The 20,460-nt window shown below is 51.5% G+C and overlaps 2 protein-coding genes across 11 annotated transcripts in view; one reads left to right on the top strand and one right to left on the bottom strand.

Moving 5' to 3' along the window:
- Trpt1 (tRNA phosphotransferase 1) overlaps positions 1-1,497 on the top strand; it is a 6,317-nt gene extending 4,820 nt beyond the window's left edge. For 6 of the 9 annotated variants that reach the window (XM_040748536.1, XM_040748553.1, XM_040748529.1 and 3 more), the window contains 4 exons: positions 404-573; positions 667-1,066; positions 1,144-1,254; positions 1,363-1,497. In XM_040748536.1, the coding sequence (XP_040604470.1) occupies positions 404-573; positions 667-1,066; positions 1,144-1,254; positions 1,363-1,478 (797 nt within the window). In that variant the 3' untranslated portion in view covers positions 1,479-1,497. The remainder of the gene's footprint in view (positions 1-403; positions 574-666; positions 1,067-1,143; positions 1,255-1,362) is intronic. The other 3 variants (XM_040748543.1, XM_040748556.1, XM_040748522.1) reach the window with 3 other exon arrangements.
- On the bottom strand, positions 1,468-20,460 carry Fermt3 (FERM domain containing kindlin 3). Of its 2 annotated transcripts, none has more exons than XM_005063902.4 (15): positions 20,256-20,460; positions 19,015-19,191; positions 15,245-15,478; positions 14,958-15,077; positions 14,699-14,867; positions 14,484-14,586; positions 6,010-6,117; positions 5,739-5,873; positions 5,594-5,643; positions 5,386-5,510; positions 5,020-5,126; positions 4,664-4,903; positions 4,197-4,321; positions 2,097-2,238; positions 1,468-1,975 (listed from the first exon to the last, which is right to left on the bottom strand). In XM_005063902.4, the coding sequence occupies exons 2-15, from the start codon at positions 19,172-19,174 to the stop codon at positions 1,796-1,798; spliced, it is 1,998 nt and encodes a 665-aa protein (XP_005063959.1). In that variant the 5' UTR covers positions 19,175-19,191; positions 20,256-20,460; the 3' UTR covers positions 1,468-1,795. The 2 variants fall into 2 exon arrangements, with proteins under 2 accessions (XP_005063959.1, XP_005063960.1); XM_005063903.4 differs by having other exon boundaries at positions 19,015-19,188.

Raw genomic sequence — 20,460 nt, 5'->3', positions numbered from 1 at the left:
CCAGTGCTCTAAGTTGATGTGCCATCTCTAAAGCCCTTTTGTTTTCATTTTGAGACAAGGTGTCACGTAACTTAGGCTAGCCTCAAAGCGCCTTGAACTCTTGACTCTTCTGCCTGTACCACCCAATTGCTGGACTTATAGGCATGTACCAATATGGCCATTATGAAGCTGGTCACCTTCCTATGTAAGTTAAGAAAAATGAGGCAGAGGTCTTGCCTAGCAGATGCAAGGCTCTGTGTTCCACCCATGTATAGAAAAAAAAAATGAGGTCCCTAAAGGAAAGCCTTCCTGAAGGTCACACAAAGGAAGCTCATGTGACCGGCCAGGCCTAGCCTCTGTTCCAGTTGCCCGTGGCTCTCCTGCTGACCATAGCCCTGACTCCTGAGCCCGCCCCACCCTGCAGATGGCTTTGTGCCCCTTCGAGCCCTCCTGCAGCTGCCTCAGTTTCACAGCTTCTCAGTGGAGGATGTACAGCACGTGGTGGACACCAATGGAAAGCAGAGGTTTGCCCTCCAGCCAGGCGAGCCCAGCACTGGGCCTCTTATCAGGGCCAATCAGGGCCACTCCCTACAAGTGGGTGCCAAGGGCGAGTGGGAGGGAGAATCAAGTGGGACCCCCCTTCACAAAGGAGATCTCATTGCTGTCCATTCATATACTCATTCCCAGGTACCTGAGTTGGAGCTGATGCCCCTGGAGACACCACAAGCCCTGCCTTTGATGCTAGTCCATGGTACATTCTGGAAGCATTGGCCATCTATTCTACTGAAGGGCTTGTCATGCCGAGGAAGGGCACACATCCACTTGGCCTCAGGATTACCTGGGGACCCTGGCGTCATCAGTGGTCAGTGTCACCTTCATCTATTCTATCCTCCCAGGTTCCCCACTAAGGGTCACAGCTTCCTTTGTGTGAGACCACTACACAGGTTTGCATGGAGCAATATCTCCCCACCCCACCACAGAGCCCCATTCTGCCCAGGTACCCCAGGTCCCAGTCTAGCTGTCCCCACAGGCATGCGTCCAAATTGTGAAGTGGTGGTGTTCATCGATGGACCCCTAGCCCTGTCAGGTGAGTGTGGACCCCCCAAGGGCTCTCCCAGATCTGTCGGAGAGGGGCACCAGTCACATCTCTGGCTCTGTGAGCAGATGGAATCCCCTTCTTCCGCTCTGCCAATGGGGTGATCCTGACTCCAGGGAATGCTGAAGGCTTCCTACTTCCCAAGTACTTCAAGGAGGCCCTGCAACTGCGACCCACCCGTGAGAACCAAATCACCACCTACCCTGTTTTCTAAAGCTTGTGCCCTTCTGCCCTCCAGCTCTTTGAAAGTTCCCCACCCCAGGCTGACTTATGTTCTTCTCTCTTAGCCGCTCTCGTCTCTTCCTCAGGAAAACCTCTCTCCTTGGCTGGGGATAAAGAGATGGAGGGTCAGAGTATCCCCGAGCACAGCTCCAGAGGAGGGAGAAGAAAGATCCAACAATAAAATATTTATTACAAAAAAATCTGAAATCAGTCGCAGAAAGAAAGTCCAGCTCGAAATCAGGATTCCTTGTTCCTTATCCATACCTGGCACTCTTCATGCGCTTAGGGACTACATATAGGTCAGGGTGTGTGAGCTTCGGGAGGGGCTCTGTGTGGTGGCAGCATCTACCCCAGCCAGGGCCCTGGCCTGCCAGTGACAGCAGGTGAAGGTGCTCAGTGTGGTGCATGATGGACGTGGTGGAGCAGTGAGTTCAGGTGGGCGTGGGCTTGCGAGGGTCCCCGGAGGGGGTGAGTGGAGCAGGGGCAGCCTGGTTGCCCTCAGAAGGCCTCATGGCCACCTGTAAGCTGCAGGAACAGATCCTCGTCCAGCTCCTCCCCGCGAGCCCGCTCTCGAGTGGACAGGAAAATGTAGCCGCCTATGTACTCGTGTACGATGCGGCAGCTAGCAGACACACAGCTGAAGGCTACGTTGATGTGTTCATCAAATTCAATGGCCACCTGCAGGTGGGAGGGTGGTCACAGGTCCAGTGGTTAGGGCAACAAGCAGCAGTTTCTGCCTTGCCCTGGTCGTGTCTGAGCTCGCCACCTGTCCCTGTCCCCGCCCTCCCTTGGGGCCTACCTGTCGAATGTCCCAGTTGACGTTCCACTGACGCATGTTGCTGAAGCGCCAGGTCTTGACCACATCCCCCACTGCCAGGTCAATGCGGATCAGTCTGTTGTTGGCAATGCCCAGGATCTCATCTTTCCTGCTGCCCTTGAACCTGATTGGGGGGGGTATGAGTGAGGCCCTGGAGCCCACCCTGTGTGTACACTGCTCCCGAACCCTCAGGGTAGAGTTCAGCCTCACCTGCCCCAGCTCTGCTGCCCTACAGCTGCTCAGCCTGAGGCAGCCAATCAGTTTCTCCTAGCTTTAAGCTCCTACTCTGAAAAAATGGGATTATTCATGGACTCATGTTAGCCAGCAAATGTCTGTCATCCCAGCAAAGGGGCTGGGCAGGGACTCACATCGACTCGATACATGGGGAATGAAGCTCTGCATGTATGAAGACCTGGGGTTGGTCCCCAGGACTGATTCCTGGGACAAGATAGACAGTCCGGGAGAGATTGCTCCGTGGATAAAGCTCTTGCCACACATGGGTAACCCTAATGCATCTGCACTGTGCGAGCTGGGAGGCAGAGACAGGAGTCTCTGGACAGTCTTCGGCTAGCTAGCCTGTGATACACTGTGACAAGTAAAAACTCGTTTCAAACAAGGGGAAGGGTAAAGACTCCTAGAGACTATCCTCTGACCCCCACATAACTGTGTATGGACACACGCACACAGATTTAAAATAAAAACATTAAGAAAAAAATAGTCGGAGTGGCGGTGGTGACGCACACCTTCAATCCCAGCGCTTGGGAGGCAGAGGCAGGCTGATCTCTGAATTTGAGGCCAGCCTGGTCTACAGAGCGAGTTCCTGGACAGCCAGAGCTGTTACACAGAGAAACCCTGTCGAGAAAAAAAAAAAAAAAAAAAAAGACGAGCAGGAGGGGTTAGCCCCTCTCAAGCCTGATGGCCTGAGCTTGTCCCCAGAAGCCATGTCGGAAGGAGAGAACTAGGCTCCTTCCTGTAAGTTGCCCTCTGACCTCCACATGTGCACATGCACAGAATAAGTAAGTTGAAAATGTAAGCTAGCGGGGTTGGAGAGATGGCTCAGCTGTTAAGAACACTTACAGTGCTTACAGAAGACCCACATGGGGGCTCTTAACTCCAGTTACAAGGGATCTGGTGCGTCTTCTGGCTTCTATGGGCATTCGGCACTGTATGCAGTACACACACACACACACACACACACACACACACACACACACACACACACATGCTGGCAAAACACTCATACAGGAAAAACAATCTTTTTTTGGTTTTTTGAGGCAAGGTTTCTCTGTGCAGCCCTGGCTGTCCTGTAACTCACTCTGTAGATTGGGCTGGCCTTGAACTCACAGAGATCTGCTTGCCTTTGCCTCCTAAATGCTGGGATTAAAGACATGTGCAAACACCTGCTGGCAAAAAACCCTAAATCTAAAAAAAAATGTAAAATACTCAGGAAGCAGAGGCAGGTGGATCTCTGTGAGTTAGAGGCCAGCTGGTTTACGGACAGAGTGAATTCCAGGACAGCCAGGGTTAAACAGAGAAACCCTGTCTTGAAAACACCCTCCCGGCCTCCCCAGGAAAACCAAGCAGAAACAAAGAAAAACAAGATGGACAGCCCCAGAGAAACAATACTCAAGCGTACACCGGCATACACAAATGCACACAAGGTGAGGGCATCACAACAGCATTTGGCAACATTAGGCAAACAGTTCCTGCCTCTAAGTAATGATCTTGTACGTATCATCCATCATCAACCACATGCCATTCATCTCTCTGCAGACTTGGAAACTGAGTTCTCAGGGTCCTCCCTATAGGACCAGGGACAGCTGGCCAAGGCCCAGAGAGGGAAGCATCTGTGACAGAGCCGGGATAAGCCCCGGGTCTTCTGCTTGCCTGGCATGAGTTCTGTCTCTTGGATACCTGTGACAGCGCACATTGGGGAATGCACGGAACCCCAGGGGAGGTTCACAGAGAAGCGGGGAGAGAGACACTGGGTTGTGTGCCTGGGCCCCATCTAGATGTGAGCACGCAGCAGCAGGCAGCAAGTGAGGGCAGAGACAGTGCTGTTTTGCAGGTCTGGGATCATACCTGACTATCACATAGGAGATGCCAAAGTCAGGCAAAGATTGCCAGGCCTGGATGAAGCGCAGCTGGGCCTCTACCAGTGAGAGCTGGGCCACATTCTGGTGAGCTTCCAGGATCCGGGGGGTGAGCTGTGGGGCCATACTGTTAAAGGACTCTTAGGGCCTCCCTTTATCTAAAGTCCCTAAGATCCCCTCCTCCCCCACCATCTCCCTGCCTGCCCTGTTGAGGGCACAGTACACTGAGTCTAAAGCAGGGGAAGGTAGCCATTGTGGTACCACCCAAGGTGCACATGTGGCCGAATCGGGCCCTACTCTAGACCTGGAACCCTTTCAGAGAGGTGCCTGAGACACACCAGAAGGAAGAAAGGAGCTCAGCGTTTCCTAAAGAAGAGGGTTTCCATTGGAGGCCCAGAGGTCACGGGTGGCTAGGTAAGCACTGTGGCAGTCCCCACCCCACATTTCCTCTGGCACCTGCTTGGCCTTGAACTTTCGCTGGAACCGGGGAGCCACAAGGCCATAGGGGTTAAGGCTCTCAGCAGGGGCTTCAGGGCCCTGGGGGTGGTTCCCTGAGCCTCCGCTGCCACCACCTGCCCTCTGCAGGCTAAGGAAAGCCAGAATGGCCTGCACCTCGCTGGCATAGCTGCTGTCCGCCATAGTACGGCCCTTGGAGGCCAGTCGGCAGGCAGCCATCCACTGTGCGTACTGCTGTTCCTGGGGCAAGAATAGAGAATGTGGTGAGTATGTTCTGCCCACGTTCACTTTTACTCTGAATGCCATTCCAGCCCTGCCCTCCCACTCCCGTTCCCCCTTTGGTTCAGCCTGCTCACATCCTGGCAGCGCAGGTAGATCTCACTCATGCCCTCTGGTGAGGGCACCAGGAGTTTGATGCAGAACTTCTGGCCAGAGACATTGACATCAGGGACTACCTCACAGCCTGCAAGGAGAAGGAGGTAGCTAAGGGGTTCCTGTATGGCTGGGTGGCGGTGGGGTTGTGCATACCTCTAATCCCAGCAGGGGCAGGCGGATCTCTGTGAGTTTGAAGTCAGCCTGGTCTACAGATTGAGTTGTAGGACAGGCTCCAAAGCTACAGAGAAACTTTATTGGGGGGGGGGTCCCTGTATGAAAGCCAGCCCAACACTCACAGCTGCCTCTGGGATCTCCCCAGGTCCCTAGGAGGAAAGGGAATTCCTCACCCTTGAGGTTGAGCTGTTGGATAGGATCCCCTGGTGCTTCATCCTGGCTCTTATAGTAGGACAGCGTGGTGTCCTTGAATACCACCCAGTGCTGGCGGTAGCCCTTCAGGGTCAGCTTCCTAGGCCTGGAGGGAGTAGGAAATTTGTGACCCATAGGCTCCCTGCCTTTCCCCTGCTCCTCTCTATCCAAGCAGGTCCTACACTTAACCTGAAGATTCGGAGATGGTCCTTCAGTTCCGGGATGGTGGTGAGGCCATCCTGGGGGAGGAGAGAAGTCAGAGGGAACCTTGGGTCCCCTACCTGGCCCTGACCCCAAACCCCAACCCCATTCCCAGGCCCAAGCCCCTCCTCACCAGCATGTCTGAGGGTGCTGACCCCTTCAGCTTCACTTCCAGGTTGTTCAGGGCTGCATCCAGGTCATCCAAACCCAGGTCCCCAGAGGCCGGCTCACCCACGTCCCCACTAAGGGACAATTTGTTGATGTGGTACTAGGGACACATAGTCAGAGCTGAGTCTGAGGCCCATCTGCCCCACAGAACTCCCATGCAGGACTTCTTTGGAGATGGACTCCCTTCTGGGAGGCCTTCTGACCCTCCCCCTAGCACCCCGGGGGCCCCCAAGCACCTGCAGGGCAGCAAACACCATCATCTCCTCCTCGGTGCAGTCGATTTCCTCAGTCAGCAAGTCCCAGCGGGCTTGCTCATACAGCTGGGTGAGCCGCACTGGGTCTGTCTGGAGCAGAGGGGGGTCAGTGAGCCCTGTCTCTACCCTGTGGGCCTCTCCACTGCCTGGGCAGGCAGTGTAGCTCTCTCCATAAACTCTGCTCTATTGTGTACAGGCCAGCCTCCTGTTGAAGCTAGGCAAACGAGGGAGACAGGCCCTGAATGAAGTGCTCCCAGAATAGGAAGAAGACAGCTTCCCTGGGCTAGCTCCCTCAACTCATCTCAGGAGATGCAGGCCACAGGAAAGCACTCCCTCATCTCAGGAGATGCAGGCCACAGGAAAGCACTCCAGCAAGGTTTCCTGATGAAGTCACCCCCAGGGTGACAATGGACCACTAAAGAGAAGAATGAGCGAAAGGACTCTAGAGTCAAGGAACAGGGGTAGCCTACAGGCACCCATGGAAATGCACACTCTGAGGCCCACCAGGCCTGAGAGCAAGAGTGTCAAAAAGGCAAAGAGAGTGGTGCACACCTTTAATCCCAGCACTCAGGAGGCAGAGGCAGGCGGATCTCTGCGAGTTCGAGACCAGCCTGGTCTAACTTCCAAGAAAGCCTCCAAAGCCACAGAGAAACCCTGTCTCAAAAAAACAAACAAAACGGGAGGCAGAGGCAGGTGGATCTCTGTGAGTTCGAGGCCAGCCTGGTCTACAGAGCGAGTTCCAGGACAGCCTCCAAAGCTACAGAGAAACCCTGTTTCGAAAAAAAAAACAAACAAACAAAAAACCCAAAACAAACAAACAAACAAAGGCAAAGAGAGGAGAGGCAGTCTTGAATGAGTAAAGCCCTGAGTTCAATCCCCAGTGCTGTATGAAACTGAATCTAGTGGTGCTTGCTCATTATCCAACACTATGGGAGGGAAGCAGGACGATCAGGAAGACCATCTGTGACTGAGGTCAACCCAGGCTACAGAAGACTGTAACACACACAAAAATACAACAGCAGAACAGAATGGCCTATCAAACCATTAAAAAGGTTAAAGGGCAAAGCGCAGAGTGGAGAAGGAGACTCAGGAGCTACTCTCTGACACATACTCTTATCCAGAGTGTATAGAGCACACCCACAAATCAGTAAGCACAGACAGCTTAGTACAGGAGCTGCCAAAAATATAAACAGAAATGGCACTGAAGAAGCTATCCAAGTAGCTGATAGCTAAAAAAGAGCTAGACTCTATTAGTCAGTGGGGAATGTGGGTCAGGGTCACAGAAAAAATTGGATTGCTGGTTGTCTGGGGTGGTTGGTGGGGACAGAAAACTGAAAATTGGCACTAGAGAATCTTCTGGAACAGCAATTTTTTTTTTTTGGTTTTTTCGAGACAGGGTTTCTCTGTGGCTTTGGAGGCTGTCCTGGAACTCACGTTGTAGATCAGGCTGGCCTCGAACTCACAGAGATCCGCCTGCCTCTGCCTCCCGAGTGCTGGGATTAAAGGCGTGCGCCACCAACGCCTGGCTGCAAATATGTTTTAAAACTGGATATGCCTGGGCTGGAGAGATGGTGCAGGGGTAGAGCACTGGCTGCTCTTCCAGAGGACCAGGGTTCAATTCCCAGCCCCCACATGGCTGCTCACAGCTGTCTGTAACTCCAGTTCCAGGCTTCTGACACCTCACACAGACACACATGCAGGACACCAATGCACATACCATCAAAAAGAAAGTTGGATATGGCAGTGGTTGTACCACCATGCACAACGATCAGAAATAGACTGCTCAGGACAGATGGTGGTGCTTATATCATGCACGTTACATCTCAGTGATCTATGGGACAGTCTTTTGGCATAGTGGGTGCATTATAATAAGTAGCAAGAGCCAAGTGATGCGGAGGTTGGGGCCACTGAAACTGTCAGTTGCTGTTAATTGGGAGGTCCTACTCGAGGTGGCCCTGCATGCTCTGAATCCCACCTCTTCCTTCTCTGAAATCTGTGCACATAGTGTCCCAAAAAGCACATTCAGTCTCAGATCTGTGGGCTCCAAATCCTGATTCAATCAACCACAGACTGATAGTATCAGGGGGAGCGATGGGGTCTAGTGGGGTGTGGTGGCTCATCCCTGTAATCCCACAATGTGGGAGGTTGAGGAAAGAGGATTATCACAAATTCCAGACCATCTCAGCTACATAGTGAATTCTGTTTGTTTGGGTTTCTCTGTGTAGCCCTGGCTGGCCTGGAACTCACAGAGATCCTCTTGTCTCAGCTTCCCTAGTGCTGGGACTAAATGCTTGCCACACCGTATGGTGCTGCACTGCTTTAATCACAGCACTCAAACTCAGGATGTAGAGGCAGGAGGATTTCTGTGAATTCAAAGTTAGTCTAGTCTACACAGCAAGTTACAGACTAGCCAGAACTGCAAGTGAGACCCCCCCACACACAAGAGAGAAGAGAGAAAGGTGCACTGGGTAGGAAATTACTAGTTACCTAGAAATGGATTAAAGTACAGGGGATACCAGTAGTTAAGCAAAAGATCTCGTATTCAGGGCAGGACCTGGAGCTGTCAACCCAGCCTTCTTGGTGCTCCTTTAGCCCCCACAAATACTGAAAAAGCAAATGTATATATTCCAGTTGGAGACTGGGTCGGAGACTGGGTCTTATGTTGCCCAAGTTGGCCTTGATCATATGCAGCTTGGGTCGGCCTGAACAGTCCACCTTCCTGCTTCAGCTTCCCAAGTTGCTGGGGTTACATCACCAGGCCTAGTTTCGCTCACTTGCTCTGAAAGTGGTACTGTGTTGGGTACCGTGTGGATAGGCTCTGTTAAGGAGTCCTGTGTAAGTCACAGTGTGAGGGGAATGTCCAGGCAGTCCTCTGCAGCCTCTCTTATCATTATGGATAGTTAACTTAGGGCAGGTAGAGTTCAGTGGGTAGAGCCTAGCCCTGAGGCCCTGGGTTCAACCCGTGACACCATATATGTCACCTATCAGCTCCAAAGAAATTTGACCATGAAAGGAAATATGAACATAGCTATTCTGGGTTCTGCTAAGAACACTGTTTATATGTTACTATTTGTAGTCATGGCCACGTTGCTTTCACCAAACACCATAAACACCAGTAGCTTAGTGAGACTCAGGGAAATGTGTGTGGCGTACGGGAGGGGAGAGGAAGGGGATGGGCAGAACAGCTAAATCTTCATCAGCTGACAACCAATAGCTGTGTGAAAACCTGCAAGGTCACAGGGCAGGGTCTGGGCTCAGGAGCACACACAGAAGCCCCATCGAGACTTGGCTTTGGCCTGAGTTCAGGACTAGCCTCTGTAACAAAGTGAGACACTCCAGGGGACCCAACATCCCCACATGGACATGCATGAAGGCAAAACACCAATGCACACGAAATAAAAATAAAACAAATAAATAAAAAATAAACACTAAAAAACCTACATTGTGCCGGGCGTTGGTGACACATGCCTTTAATCCCAGCACTTGGGAGGCAGAGGCAGGCGGATCTCTGTGAGTTTGAGGCCAGCCTGGTCTACAGAGTGAGTTTCAGGACAGCCTCTAAAGCCACAGAGAAACCCTGTCTCGAAAACAAAATAAAACAAACAAACAAAAAAACTCAAACCCTACATTGTTCAAATCTCCCTTTCCTAGAGAATAGTGGGGTAGAGAATGGTTTTGTTGTGAATGCCAAGAAGTTGTGGGGATGGAGTAACTGTGGTTCAGTCCTGGGTGGAGCACACTGCACAGAGCCACCTGCTCTCCCTACTGGGCGGGTGTGGTAGAGAAGCGGGGTATCTGTGTCCCTGGGAGGCAGTAGTAGATGGAGCTGGAGGCTAGCCGAGGAGAGAAGGAGCAGTGACAGCAGACAGAGCCCACAGGGGTGGGAGGAAGCTGGTGCTGCCCCAGACTAGTCTACACTAGGCCACTGCAGCTGCAGCTGGGCCTTACTGAGGTTAATGGCAAACTACTGGAGGTCAGGCTGGTTTCCTAGGACCTTGACTCCATTCCCAGTCAAGGACTTCTTGCAGTGCTGTGGATTACCCCAGGGTCATGCACAGGCTAGCTCTACCTCTGGGCTACATCACAAGATTTTATAGTACTGTGGCATGTCAGTGTTGTCAAATTGACTATAAATAAGCACCCAGGAGGCGGGCCTCTGGGCCTGTGTGGGGATTAAGTTATGTCAGTTGATGTTGGAAGACCCACCCATGGCAGGGTAGAGAGCAACACCCTGGGCAGGACAGCCTGGATTTTGTAAGTGGAGAGGGAGCTGAGAACCAGCAGGCATGGATGGGTTCATTGCATTCTTCCTCCTGGGGTGTCAACTGACCAGCTGCTCCCAGCCTGCCCTGACTCCCCTGTCTTGATACACTGTACTTGAGGTGTAAACTAAAATAACTCCTTCCTTTCTGAGTTGCTTTTGTTAGGGGGTGTTTTACCTCAGCATCAGGGAACAAAACCTTGACAAACTAAGAACTATTTTCCAAATAGCCATAAACTCCACACTCAGAAGCAGTAGGGTTGCCTCTGAACTACAAAGTGACAATCTTCTTTTTTTTTTTTTTCCCAAGAATTACTGTGTGTAGCTTTGGAACCCGTCCTAGAACTAGCTCTGTATACCAGGCTGGCCTAGAACTCATAGAGATTCACCTGTCTCTGCCTCTCAAGTGCTGGGACTAAAGGTGTGCGCCACCACCACCCAGCCAAAGTGACACTCTTAAATAAAGAAATATGGGTTTAGGAATGGCTTAGTGAGTAAAAACGGTAGTAAAAAGCCTGATGCCCCAGGTGGATACCCAGAACCCATATGGAAAAGCTGTAGGTGGTGACCAGATCTGTGGTGCCAGTACTCCTATAGCCCGATGGGAGACAGGAGACTAGCCTGGACACTTGAGGGCCAGCAAGCCTAGAGTACACAGTAGACAGAGGGGACTCCATTCATAATACACAGTACTCCAGTATGCAGTAAATGGAGGGAACTTCATTTATAGTACACAGTACTCCAGTAAAACAATTCCCACTGTTGTTTCTGTAGCAACACACACACACACACACACACACACACACACACACACACACACAAATTTGAGATACACAAATAATAAACATTTTTTAAAATATATTCCTTTCTAAAGAAGGCAGAAACATGGGCTGGAGAGATGGCTCAGTGGTTAAGAGCACTGACTGCTCTTCCAGAGACTGAGTTCAATTTCCAGCAACCACATGGTGGCTCACAACCATCTGTAATGAGATCTGGTGCCCTCTTCTGGCCTGCAGGTTACATGCAGGCAGAACACTGTATACATAATAAATAGATCTTTAAAAAATAATTTAAAAAAAAGAAGCAGAAACACTAAAACCCAGAGAGGAGGAACTATTTCTGTTCTTCTGAGTGGTAGGGTAACAACTGCTTAAAACAACCGAAGATATATGGGGCTGGAGAGAAGGCACTGGGCGCTCTTTTTTTGTTTTGTTTTGTTTTTTTCTTTTTTCTTCTTCTTTTTTTTTTTTTTTTTTTTTTTTTTTTCGAGACAGGGTTTCTCTGCATTGTTTTGGAGGCTGTTCTGGAACTCGCTCGGTAGACCAGGGTGGCCTCGAACTCACAGAGATCTGCCTGCCTCTGCCTCCCGAGTGCTGGGATTAAAGGTGTGCGCCACCAACGCCCGGCCGCACTAGGCACTCTTAAAAGTAGCTGGGTCCAGTTCCCAGTGCCCACATGGCTACACACAACTGTCTATAACTCCAGTTCCAAGAAATCCAGGGCCCTTTTCTGGACTCTATGTGCACCAAGCACGCACATGGTGACAGACATATATGCAAGCAAAACACTAAGACACATAAAGTAGAAGATCTTAAAAAATACTTATCCAGGCACTGGTGGCACCTTTAATCCTAGTACTCAGGCAGAGGCAGAGGCAGGCAGATCTCTGTGAGTTCGAGACCAGCCTGGTCAACAAGAGCTAGTTCCAGGACAGTCTCCAAAGCCACATAGAAACCCTGTCTCAAGCCCCCCCTGAAAAAAAACTTAGTATACCTACTACCCTAGTCTGACCATTATGCATGTTATTACATGTGCTAAATTATTACAATGTACTCCATAAAAAGATTTATTAATCATATAAATGAGTTAATAAAATGTTATTTGTTTTGTTTTTTACGTTTTTGAGACAGGGTTTCTCTGTGTAGCCTTGGCTGTCCTGGAACTCAAGCAAGCTGGCCTCAAACCACAGAGATCCGCCTGCCTCTGCCTCCCAAGTGCTGGGAATAAAAGCATGAGCCACCACTGCCTTGTTAGCATCCAGGCACATCTTGGCTCTGCCTCTTGGGGGTGCATGGCAGGCAGCACCCTGGCTCTGTATGCAGGCGCAAAAAGTCTCTCTAAGAGACAGACCCTGCCCACTCCTGTTCCTTCTCTCTTCCTGCTGTCCCTCTGAAGAGGCAGGCAGACAGGTCTTCCCTCCCCCTCTCTCCTTTCCCTATCCCTACTCCCTTCCTTCCCCCCAATAAAACTCCCTGTGCATGGCACAGTTTTTCCCTCACCCTCCATGCCATATTAGAACACACCTGGCTAAAATTCAATCCTGACAACCTAGTTTGATCCCTGGGAATCACATGGTGGACTAGGATTTTTTTTTAAGATTTATGTATTTATTATGTATACAGTGTTCTGTATGTATATATCCCTGCAGGTCAGAAGAGGGCATCAGATTCCACTACAGATGGTTGTGAGCCACCATATGGTTGCTGGGAATTGAACTCAGGACCTCTGGAAGAGCAGCCAGTGCTCTTAACCACTAGGCCATCTCTCCAGCCCGCGTGGAGTAGGATTTTAAAAAGAAGGAGAAGGGGCTGGGGAGATGGCTCAGTTATAGAATATTTAATGTGCAAGCAAAAGGACAGAGTTCATATTCCCATCACCTATGTAACAGCCTGTAACCCCAACACTCCAGGCAGAGACAGGCAGCTGAATTAGTGCGTTCTGGGTTCTGTGAGAGACAATGACAGAAGACACCTGACAATGACCTCTGGCTTCATATGCACACATTGGGCAGCTGAGGAAGAGAAGAAACAGAAGCCTGGGTATAGCTGCAAGGAGACAGACATATGCCCTTAGCCCATGGGATGCAGAAGCTGTGAGAGAAGATAATTCCAGAAGAAGGGGTGTTGGCTATGTCCATGCCATAAATGAGCAAGTAAGATGCAGGCCTGTAATCCTGGAGGTCCTGGGGCAGGAAGACTGAAAATTCAAGAAAGGCCTGATTGGCCAACAGAGTGAGTTCATAGCCTTGTTCTACAACTTAGATAACTTAACAAAACCCTACCGCAAATTAACAATAAATAAATAATGAAAACTCAGGGCTGGAGAGACAGATCAGTGGTTAAGATTACTGACTGTCTCATACCCACACGGTGGTTCACAACTCTCTGTAGCTCCAGTTCCAGGGATCTGACACCTGTTTCTGATCCCTGTTGGTACCAGGACAGACATACACACAGAGAAAATACCCATATGCAAAGTAATATTAAAATAATTCCAAAGGGCCTGGGATAGTAGCTCAGTAGTTGAGCATTTGCCTAGTATTTGGAAAAACAAAACAAAACAACAACAACAACCAAAAAAACCCTAGGTATAATTCTTATTACAAAAAATGCATAAGTGGGATGGAGCCATGGGGCAGGCTGCATGGAGGGCAGCAGGTGTCCTTTTGTGTGTAGATGTGGGTAGAGGGCACCAGGGCAGTTTGGCTCAGAAGAGAGGATTGAGGGACTCTGCTGATAGCTTAAAACCAAGTGTTCTGTAACCACGGTGTGTTTGCAGGGAAGGGCCACAGGTAGGAAGAGGAGTCTGTCGTGTACATCCATTGTGTGTGTGTGTGTGTGTGTGTGTGTGTGTGTGTGTGTGTGTGTGTGTGTGTGGTGTGTGTGTGTGTGTATGTGTGTGGTGTGTGTGTGTGTGTGTGTGTGTGTGGTGTGTGTGTGTATGTGTGTGGTGTGTGTGTGTGTGTGTGTGTGTGTGTGTGTGTGGTGTGTGTGTGCGCAGTGTGTGATCCCCTCTCCCCGGGGCCTTTGTGGAGACAGAAGGTTAGACTACATTGTTGCTGAGGAGAAAACAGGCATGGAGAGCTCAAAATGTGGCACCCTGAGGCCACCCTGCAAAGCTTCACCCATCTCCCAGTCCTGCAGGTCCAGGTGGCCTCCCTGTACCCAGTTCAGAAGCTCCCTACCAGAGATCCACACTCCCCTGCACCTACCACAGTCTATATGGGTCTGTAGTCATGAGTACTAAGCAGAAAGGTCCTAAAGTAACCAGCTCTGAGACCTGTCTCCATTGCATTGGAGGCCTGGAAGTGCACTGGTGGGATCAGCACAGGCACGGGTGAACATATGGTTGGGCAAACTGATCTCTACAGCTTCCCAGAGCTAGATAGACCCTCTTATTCCAGAACACAGCTCACCTTGGGATCCAGGTCAAAGAAGCTGTAGTATTTAAATCGCAGCCAAAGCACATCCCCGGCCTTGACACCTTGCTGCATGAGGCACCGTGATGAATCCAGCCACCTGGGTATGACAGAAGCAGAGTCAGGATGCAAAGAGGAAGGGCCTGAAAGCAGGAAGCAGAGGACAGGTGATCGAGGCCCCGAACATGGTGGCCTGGGTGTGGGCCAGGCACCTGCTGTGGAGCTGGGTCTTGTCAGACAGGGAGCTGGGCCTCGGCAGGCGCTGGAGCAGGAGAGGGTCAGGAGGTGGCTGTGGCCGGCTCAGCATGTGGTAACAAGCCTCCGTCTGGGTGCTGTCCGAGAAGTGTGCTGGCATGCCTCGGAACAAGGCAGGTGCCACACCTGCAGTGCGGGAAGGAGTCACTCAGACCTGACCCCCAGCCCAGGCCTCACTCTGTCCGGCCCCAGCCCCGGGCGGCCGTGCTCACTCACCCCCAGCCAGGACAACCTTGGTCAGGTCATGCACCTCTTCTTCAGGCTCCTTCTCCTTCTTCTTCTTCTCTTTCTTCTCTGGAGCACGAAGCAGGGACAGCTCCTCGGGGTGCCTGATACCTAAGGGAGTAAGGCCTCAGCACCAAGGGTCTAGACGTAAGGTCACTTCCCTACCTCCCAGACACCCTGGGGAAGTCACAGCCCCATGGGAATCCAGGGGAAAGGCTGTAGCAACAGCAAGCTTACGAGGCGTGGCCTGGGGAAGAGAAGGGGCCCCAGATACTCACTGAGGAGGCGACAGATGGCCCCCACAGCCTGGAAGAGGGGCTTGGAGAAGCTGGCACGCAGACGCACCACACGACGGTTGGGTAGTCGCAAGATGATGGGTCGGTGCTGTGGCCCAAAGAAGAGGCGGGCGTCTGCCAGGATCCCGTACTTGTCCAGTGTCCAGTGTGTCTGCAGCAGCCACTGTCTCTTCTGCTCCCACCAAATGGCATGGTCAGACCAGTCCTGCTTGCGATCTGGGAGGACCCAAGGGTGTCCACTGGCCTTCAAAGGCCCCGGGAAGCCTTTTTCATTTTTGCCCTAGCACTGATGCCACAGGTGAGCCAGACTGCGTTGGCTCCAAAGTGATGGTGGAATGGTTGACAGCTGACTACTTAACATCACTTCCCAGAGAAGCCCCTAACTCAGAATCTCCCCAACCTCAGTCTCAGTGAACTCACCTCATACACTATTGAGTTGACTCCGTACAGCGCGTGTGTCTTCTGGGATGTTTGGTTCAGTGCCCTTTCTATATTTTTTTCTTTTTTGGTTTTTGATACAGGGTTTCTTTGTGTAGTCTTGACAGTCTTGGAACTCGCTCTGTAGCCCAGGCTGTCTTAGAGGTCTGCCTGCCTCTCCCCTCTGAGTGTTGGGATTAAGGGCATACACCACCTAGCCCTTTTTCAATATATCTCTGTCTGTCTTTCTTTTTCTAGAGACAGGGTCTCACTGTGCAGCCCTGGCTGTCCTGAACTTGCTATGAAGACCAGGCTGGCCTCGAACTCAGAGCTCCACCGTGTCTGCTTCTCTAGTGCTGCAGCACCACACTCAACAATGGCAGGGTCTGCAGGTCTTCAGACCCTGAGGGGCTTTGCCCAAGGTGTTTAACCTGTCTAGCTTCACTTTCCTTTTCCTTTTATTTTTTATTTTTGAGACAGGGTTTCTCTGTATAACAGTCCTGGCTGTCCTGGAACTCGCTCTGTAGACCAGGCTGGCCTCGAACTCACAGAGATCCGCCTGCCTCTGTCTCCCGAGTGTCAGGTGTGCGCCACCACCGGCTGACTTAGCTTCTGTTTTCTAGTTAAGATGTTAACAATCATCCTGACTCATGGCTGCTGACCAATGTCTGCTACATACAAAGCGGTGTGCGATTTTGACACTTAAGCATTCATGGGGCTGGAGAGATGGCTCAGGGGTTAAGAGTACTGGCTGCTCTTCCAAACATCCTCAGTTCAATACTCAGCACCCACATGGTGACTCAGAGCCATCTATAGTGGGAGCTGATGCCCTCTTCTGTCATGCAAGCATACATGCAAATAGAACACTCATGCACTTAAATAAATCTTTTTTTAAAAAAGAGAAGCATTCATTTGGAAACGTGAATATGTCATTTGTCATCTGACCAGGAATTGGGGTGATAACAATGGATGACATAGGATGTTGCACCCTCCCCGAAAAAAGTGTGAATACAGAAATAAACGGGGCAAAAAGCTGCTCTGAGCACACAGCCTCCCGATTTTGCTGAGAGTCGAGGCCTATCTCTGGTCCTCCCACTGAGTTTTGATCCTCGATTCTGGACTCATGTCAGCCTCCCCCTGTCACCTGTGCTGCCAAACACTGGAGAAGTTTCTCCACCTAGCACCTCAGGATTCTGAGCTCCCCTCCTGAGGCCTTGACTCTGCCCCCAACTTCCTCTCTGATTGGCCTTTTGCTTTAGTTTTTAAACTTGAGGCAGGGCTTTCCTATGTGGGCTGCAAATTCACTAGGGCTGGGACTGACTCCACGCCCAGCAGAGTCTGCTGTGGCTCTGCTCTCTTCGGGAGGCTGTCCCCACCTACTCCTCCCTGTCTTTGCCCTCTTCTCAGCCATGCCCTCTTCTGTTTTATCACTTCGGCTGCTAGCTGTCTTGTGCTGGGATCTACTTGGCATGGGCCTCTAAGGGGCGTGATCATTTTTTCCTTCTTTCCAGATCCTGTTCAGCTGGCTCCAGCTTCAAGTGTTATGCTGACGCCTGCTGTGGCTGGACAAAGGAACCCTGCCTTCCCAGATCATCCAACCACCATGCTTTTCCCTTCTGGTCTACCCCTGAGTTAATTTCACTTCTAAATCCACCCTTTCTCTCCTCCCCATCAGGCCCCTTGAGCCCTCATCATTAGCCACCCCACAGACGACTGGATGTCCCTGGCTGCACTGTCTCTCTCTTGCTGACAAACAAGGGGCCCTGCAAACATCTGCCTTAACATGGCCGTTCCCTGTTTCAAAGGCAAGTACCTAGTTGCTCAAGAGCCGAAAGGGGGGCTGGGGAGATGGCTCAGTGGTTAAGAGCACTAACTGCTCTTCTAGAGGACCTGGGTTCAGTTCCCAGCACCCACATAGTAGTTCACAACTGTCTGTAATTCCAGTTCCAGGGGTCCTGACACCCATGGCAAACATCAATGTGCAGAAAATAAAAATAAAAACGCTGGTCGGTGGCGGCGCACGCCTTTAATCCCAGAGCTCACGAGGCTGAGGCAGGTGGATCTCTGTGAGCTTGAGGCCAGCCTGGTTTACAAAACTACACAGAGAAACTGTCTCGGAAAACCAAATTAATTAATTGAATAAGGGAAAAAAAGAGGCCAAAAGACTTTCCCACGCTGTCAAGTACCACCTGGGATTCCTGTTTTGTTTTTACTGTCTTGAGGCCTTACCTCAGCCTCAAGACCTCTCTGGAAAACCACCTGTCCTTAGTGTCAGGCCCACGGAGGAAGCTCTCACTATTTGGCACCACCACGCAGGAAGGTTGGCCTCACCACTGCCTGGCAGTGGGAGGGGTGGGACAATGTTCCTACTGCTGGGGGCTGAGGTTCTGGAATTGAAGTGGTTTGCCTGAGGAGCCCAGCAGTGGTTCTTGGTGAGGTCTAGCTAGCTGTGCTCAGCTCTCTGGGGACCCAGTAGCTTCTCAAGCCTGTCCATTCTGTCAAGCGTCCAGCTCTGTGCGACACTGGTTTCTGAGGGACCAGTCCTCTGCTCCCCACTTCTGCTTTCACAGCCTCTTTGGGCCCGGCCTCTGGCAGTTCCCTTCCCTGCTTTAGCCCTGTTGCTTGGCTGTGTTGGCGATTACCCTGCTCGTCACTCTGGTCCCTGCCTTGGGCTGCACACGGGATTTGTTGGGTCTAGAAAGTCCACCCCTGTCATTACCCCAGAGGCTGAGGACCTAAGCTCATAGTATGAGGCCTTCCGACTCAGGCTATCAGGGGCTTATGGTGGGATGCCTTCCGGCTCTGGCTATCAGGGGCTTTCCTGTCATCCGCCCAGGAAGTGATAACTCTCATTCTCCACTAGGAAGGTTGATGAGAAGCCCCCATGGGGCCTTCTGGGTGACTCTGGGTGACTGATATCACACCAGTCTACTCTACCATAACTTCCTGTGGGGGCAGGGCCTTCCACTCGCTGTCACCAGCCTCCAAGTGGCTGGCTGGGGAGGAAGTGTAGGAGAGTAGACCCCGGACCCCAGAAACCTCCTAGCCAGCCTGCAGACCTTAGGAACATGACTGAGGACTCAGCAAGGCAAGGTGTGCGGGGTGGGGAACGCGTTCTGTCTTTCCCTTGAAAACTAGACAGAACCAGCGGGAGTGGGAGGAAGGCCAAAGAGAGAGGAAGTTGAAGAATTAACTTCTTTGGAACCAAACAATTAAGCTGTTGCCTGAGTCATTGTGACAAGGTTATCATGCATGGCAGGGCAGGGATGGCCCAGAGGTGCCAGGGATAGTTGTCATGTGTACCAAACGGGGGCATGGGGGTCATGGGGACTCACTGATCTCCTCCACGATCTTCAGAAGCACCCCACCAATGTGTGACTCCCCTGTGACTCGGAGGGTAACAGACTGGGCCTCAGGGTCCTCCTCGCCCACAAACACCCGCAGCTCCCAAGATGAGTCGATATAGTCCCCGGAGGCTGTCTTCATGCCCGCCATGGCTGTGGCTGCTTCTGCTGAGGCAAGGTGAACAGAAGCTGGGATCTGGTGGACTGCCTACAACTAAGCAGGGGCCTTATGGTATCCTGGCAGGTGGGTAGGCCCGGGGTACTGACACAGAGACACTGTAATCCAGCCAACCTGAGACCCTCTATCATGGGTGTTTGGCTGAAAGAACAGTTCCTTAGAACTTTCCAGCCAACTCAGGTCTCACAGATGGGAACACCAAGGTCCAATAAAGACTTATTCAAGCTGGGTGGTGGTGAGGAGGCACAGGCAGGCAGATCTCTGGGAGTTTGAGGCCAGCCTGGGCTATTGTGGTCCAGTTTGTATTAGCCCCATGCTGCAGGGGCCATCTGTTCCAGACTGAATAGGAGATATTGCCATTAATCCTAGAGACATTCCTAAGCAGCACGTACTCAAGCCCTCAGACCCTCCAAACCAGCACATCTCATTAGCCCTCAGAGTGGGTGTAGACTCGCCTTAGCCCAAGTCTTCTGTTATTCAGAAATAGGAGCCATTCCCCACGGAGGCCAGGCATCCAGTGGCAAGCAGCCGATATTTGAAGACTATATTAAGTTCTGAGGTCTTAGAAGTCATGGCTGAGTAGAACATATTTCTAAAATATTACGCGGGCCCCGACAGGCTACAAAGCAAGTTTCAGAACGGCCAGAGTTGTTACACAGAGAAACTCGGTTTTGGGAAAAAAAAAAAAACAACAAGAAAAAACCTCACTCAAGCCGGGTGTTGGTGGCACACGCCTTTAATCCCAGCAGTCGGGAGGCAGAGGCAGGCGGATCTTTGTGAATTCGAGACCAGCCTGGTCTATAAGAGCTAGTTCCAGGACAGCCTCCAAAGTCACAGAGAAACCCTGTCTCGAAAAACCAAAAAAAAACAAAAAAACAAAAAACCTCACTCAAGAGCACCCTGCTGGACACCAGAACAGGTCGACTCTCCTACTCACAGCTCCGCCAAGCCCACCTATCTCACAGAGCAAGCCCTGGCTCAGCTCTCGGCCAGCATTCTAGCCCACACAAGCCTCTGGTGTGGTAGCAAGTGTGGCTGCAGGCACAGAACTTACCTAGCTTGTAAGGGGCTTCAGCTGCAGGTGGCACAGGAGCACCTGTCACCCCCGGTCTGGAGATACCTTGTCCTGTTCAGTTGCTTCCTTCAGAGGTCAGCCCTTGGTGGCCTTATCAAGTAAGTTGTGCGAGTCTCTCCCCAGGGCGGGCTACTGCTGGGTACAGGAAGCACACTGCCAGCACGTACTGGGTTCCACGGGGGCC

This window comes from Mesocricetus auratus, unplaced genomic scaffold, assembly GCF_017639785.1.
Source record: "Mesocricetus auratus isolate SY011 unplaced genomic scaffold, BCM_Maur_2.0 Super-Scaffold_4256, whole genome shotgun sequence".
Classification (NCBI taxonomy): domain Eukaryota; kingdom Metazoa; phylum Chordata; class Mammalia; order Rodentia; family Cricetidae; genus Mesocricetus; species Mesocricetus auratus.
The sequence above is the reverse complement of the archived record's forward strand: the minus strand, read 5'-3'. Positions and strand labels throughout refer to the sequence as shown.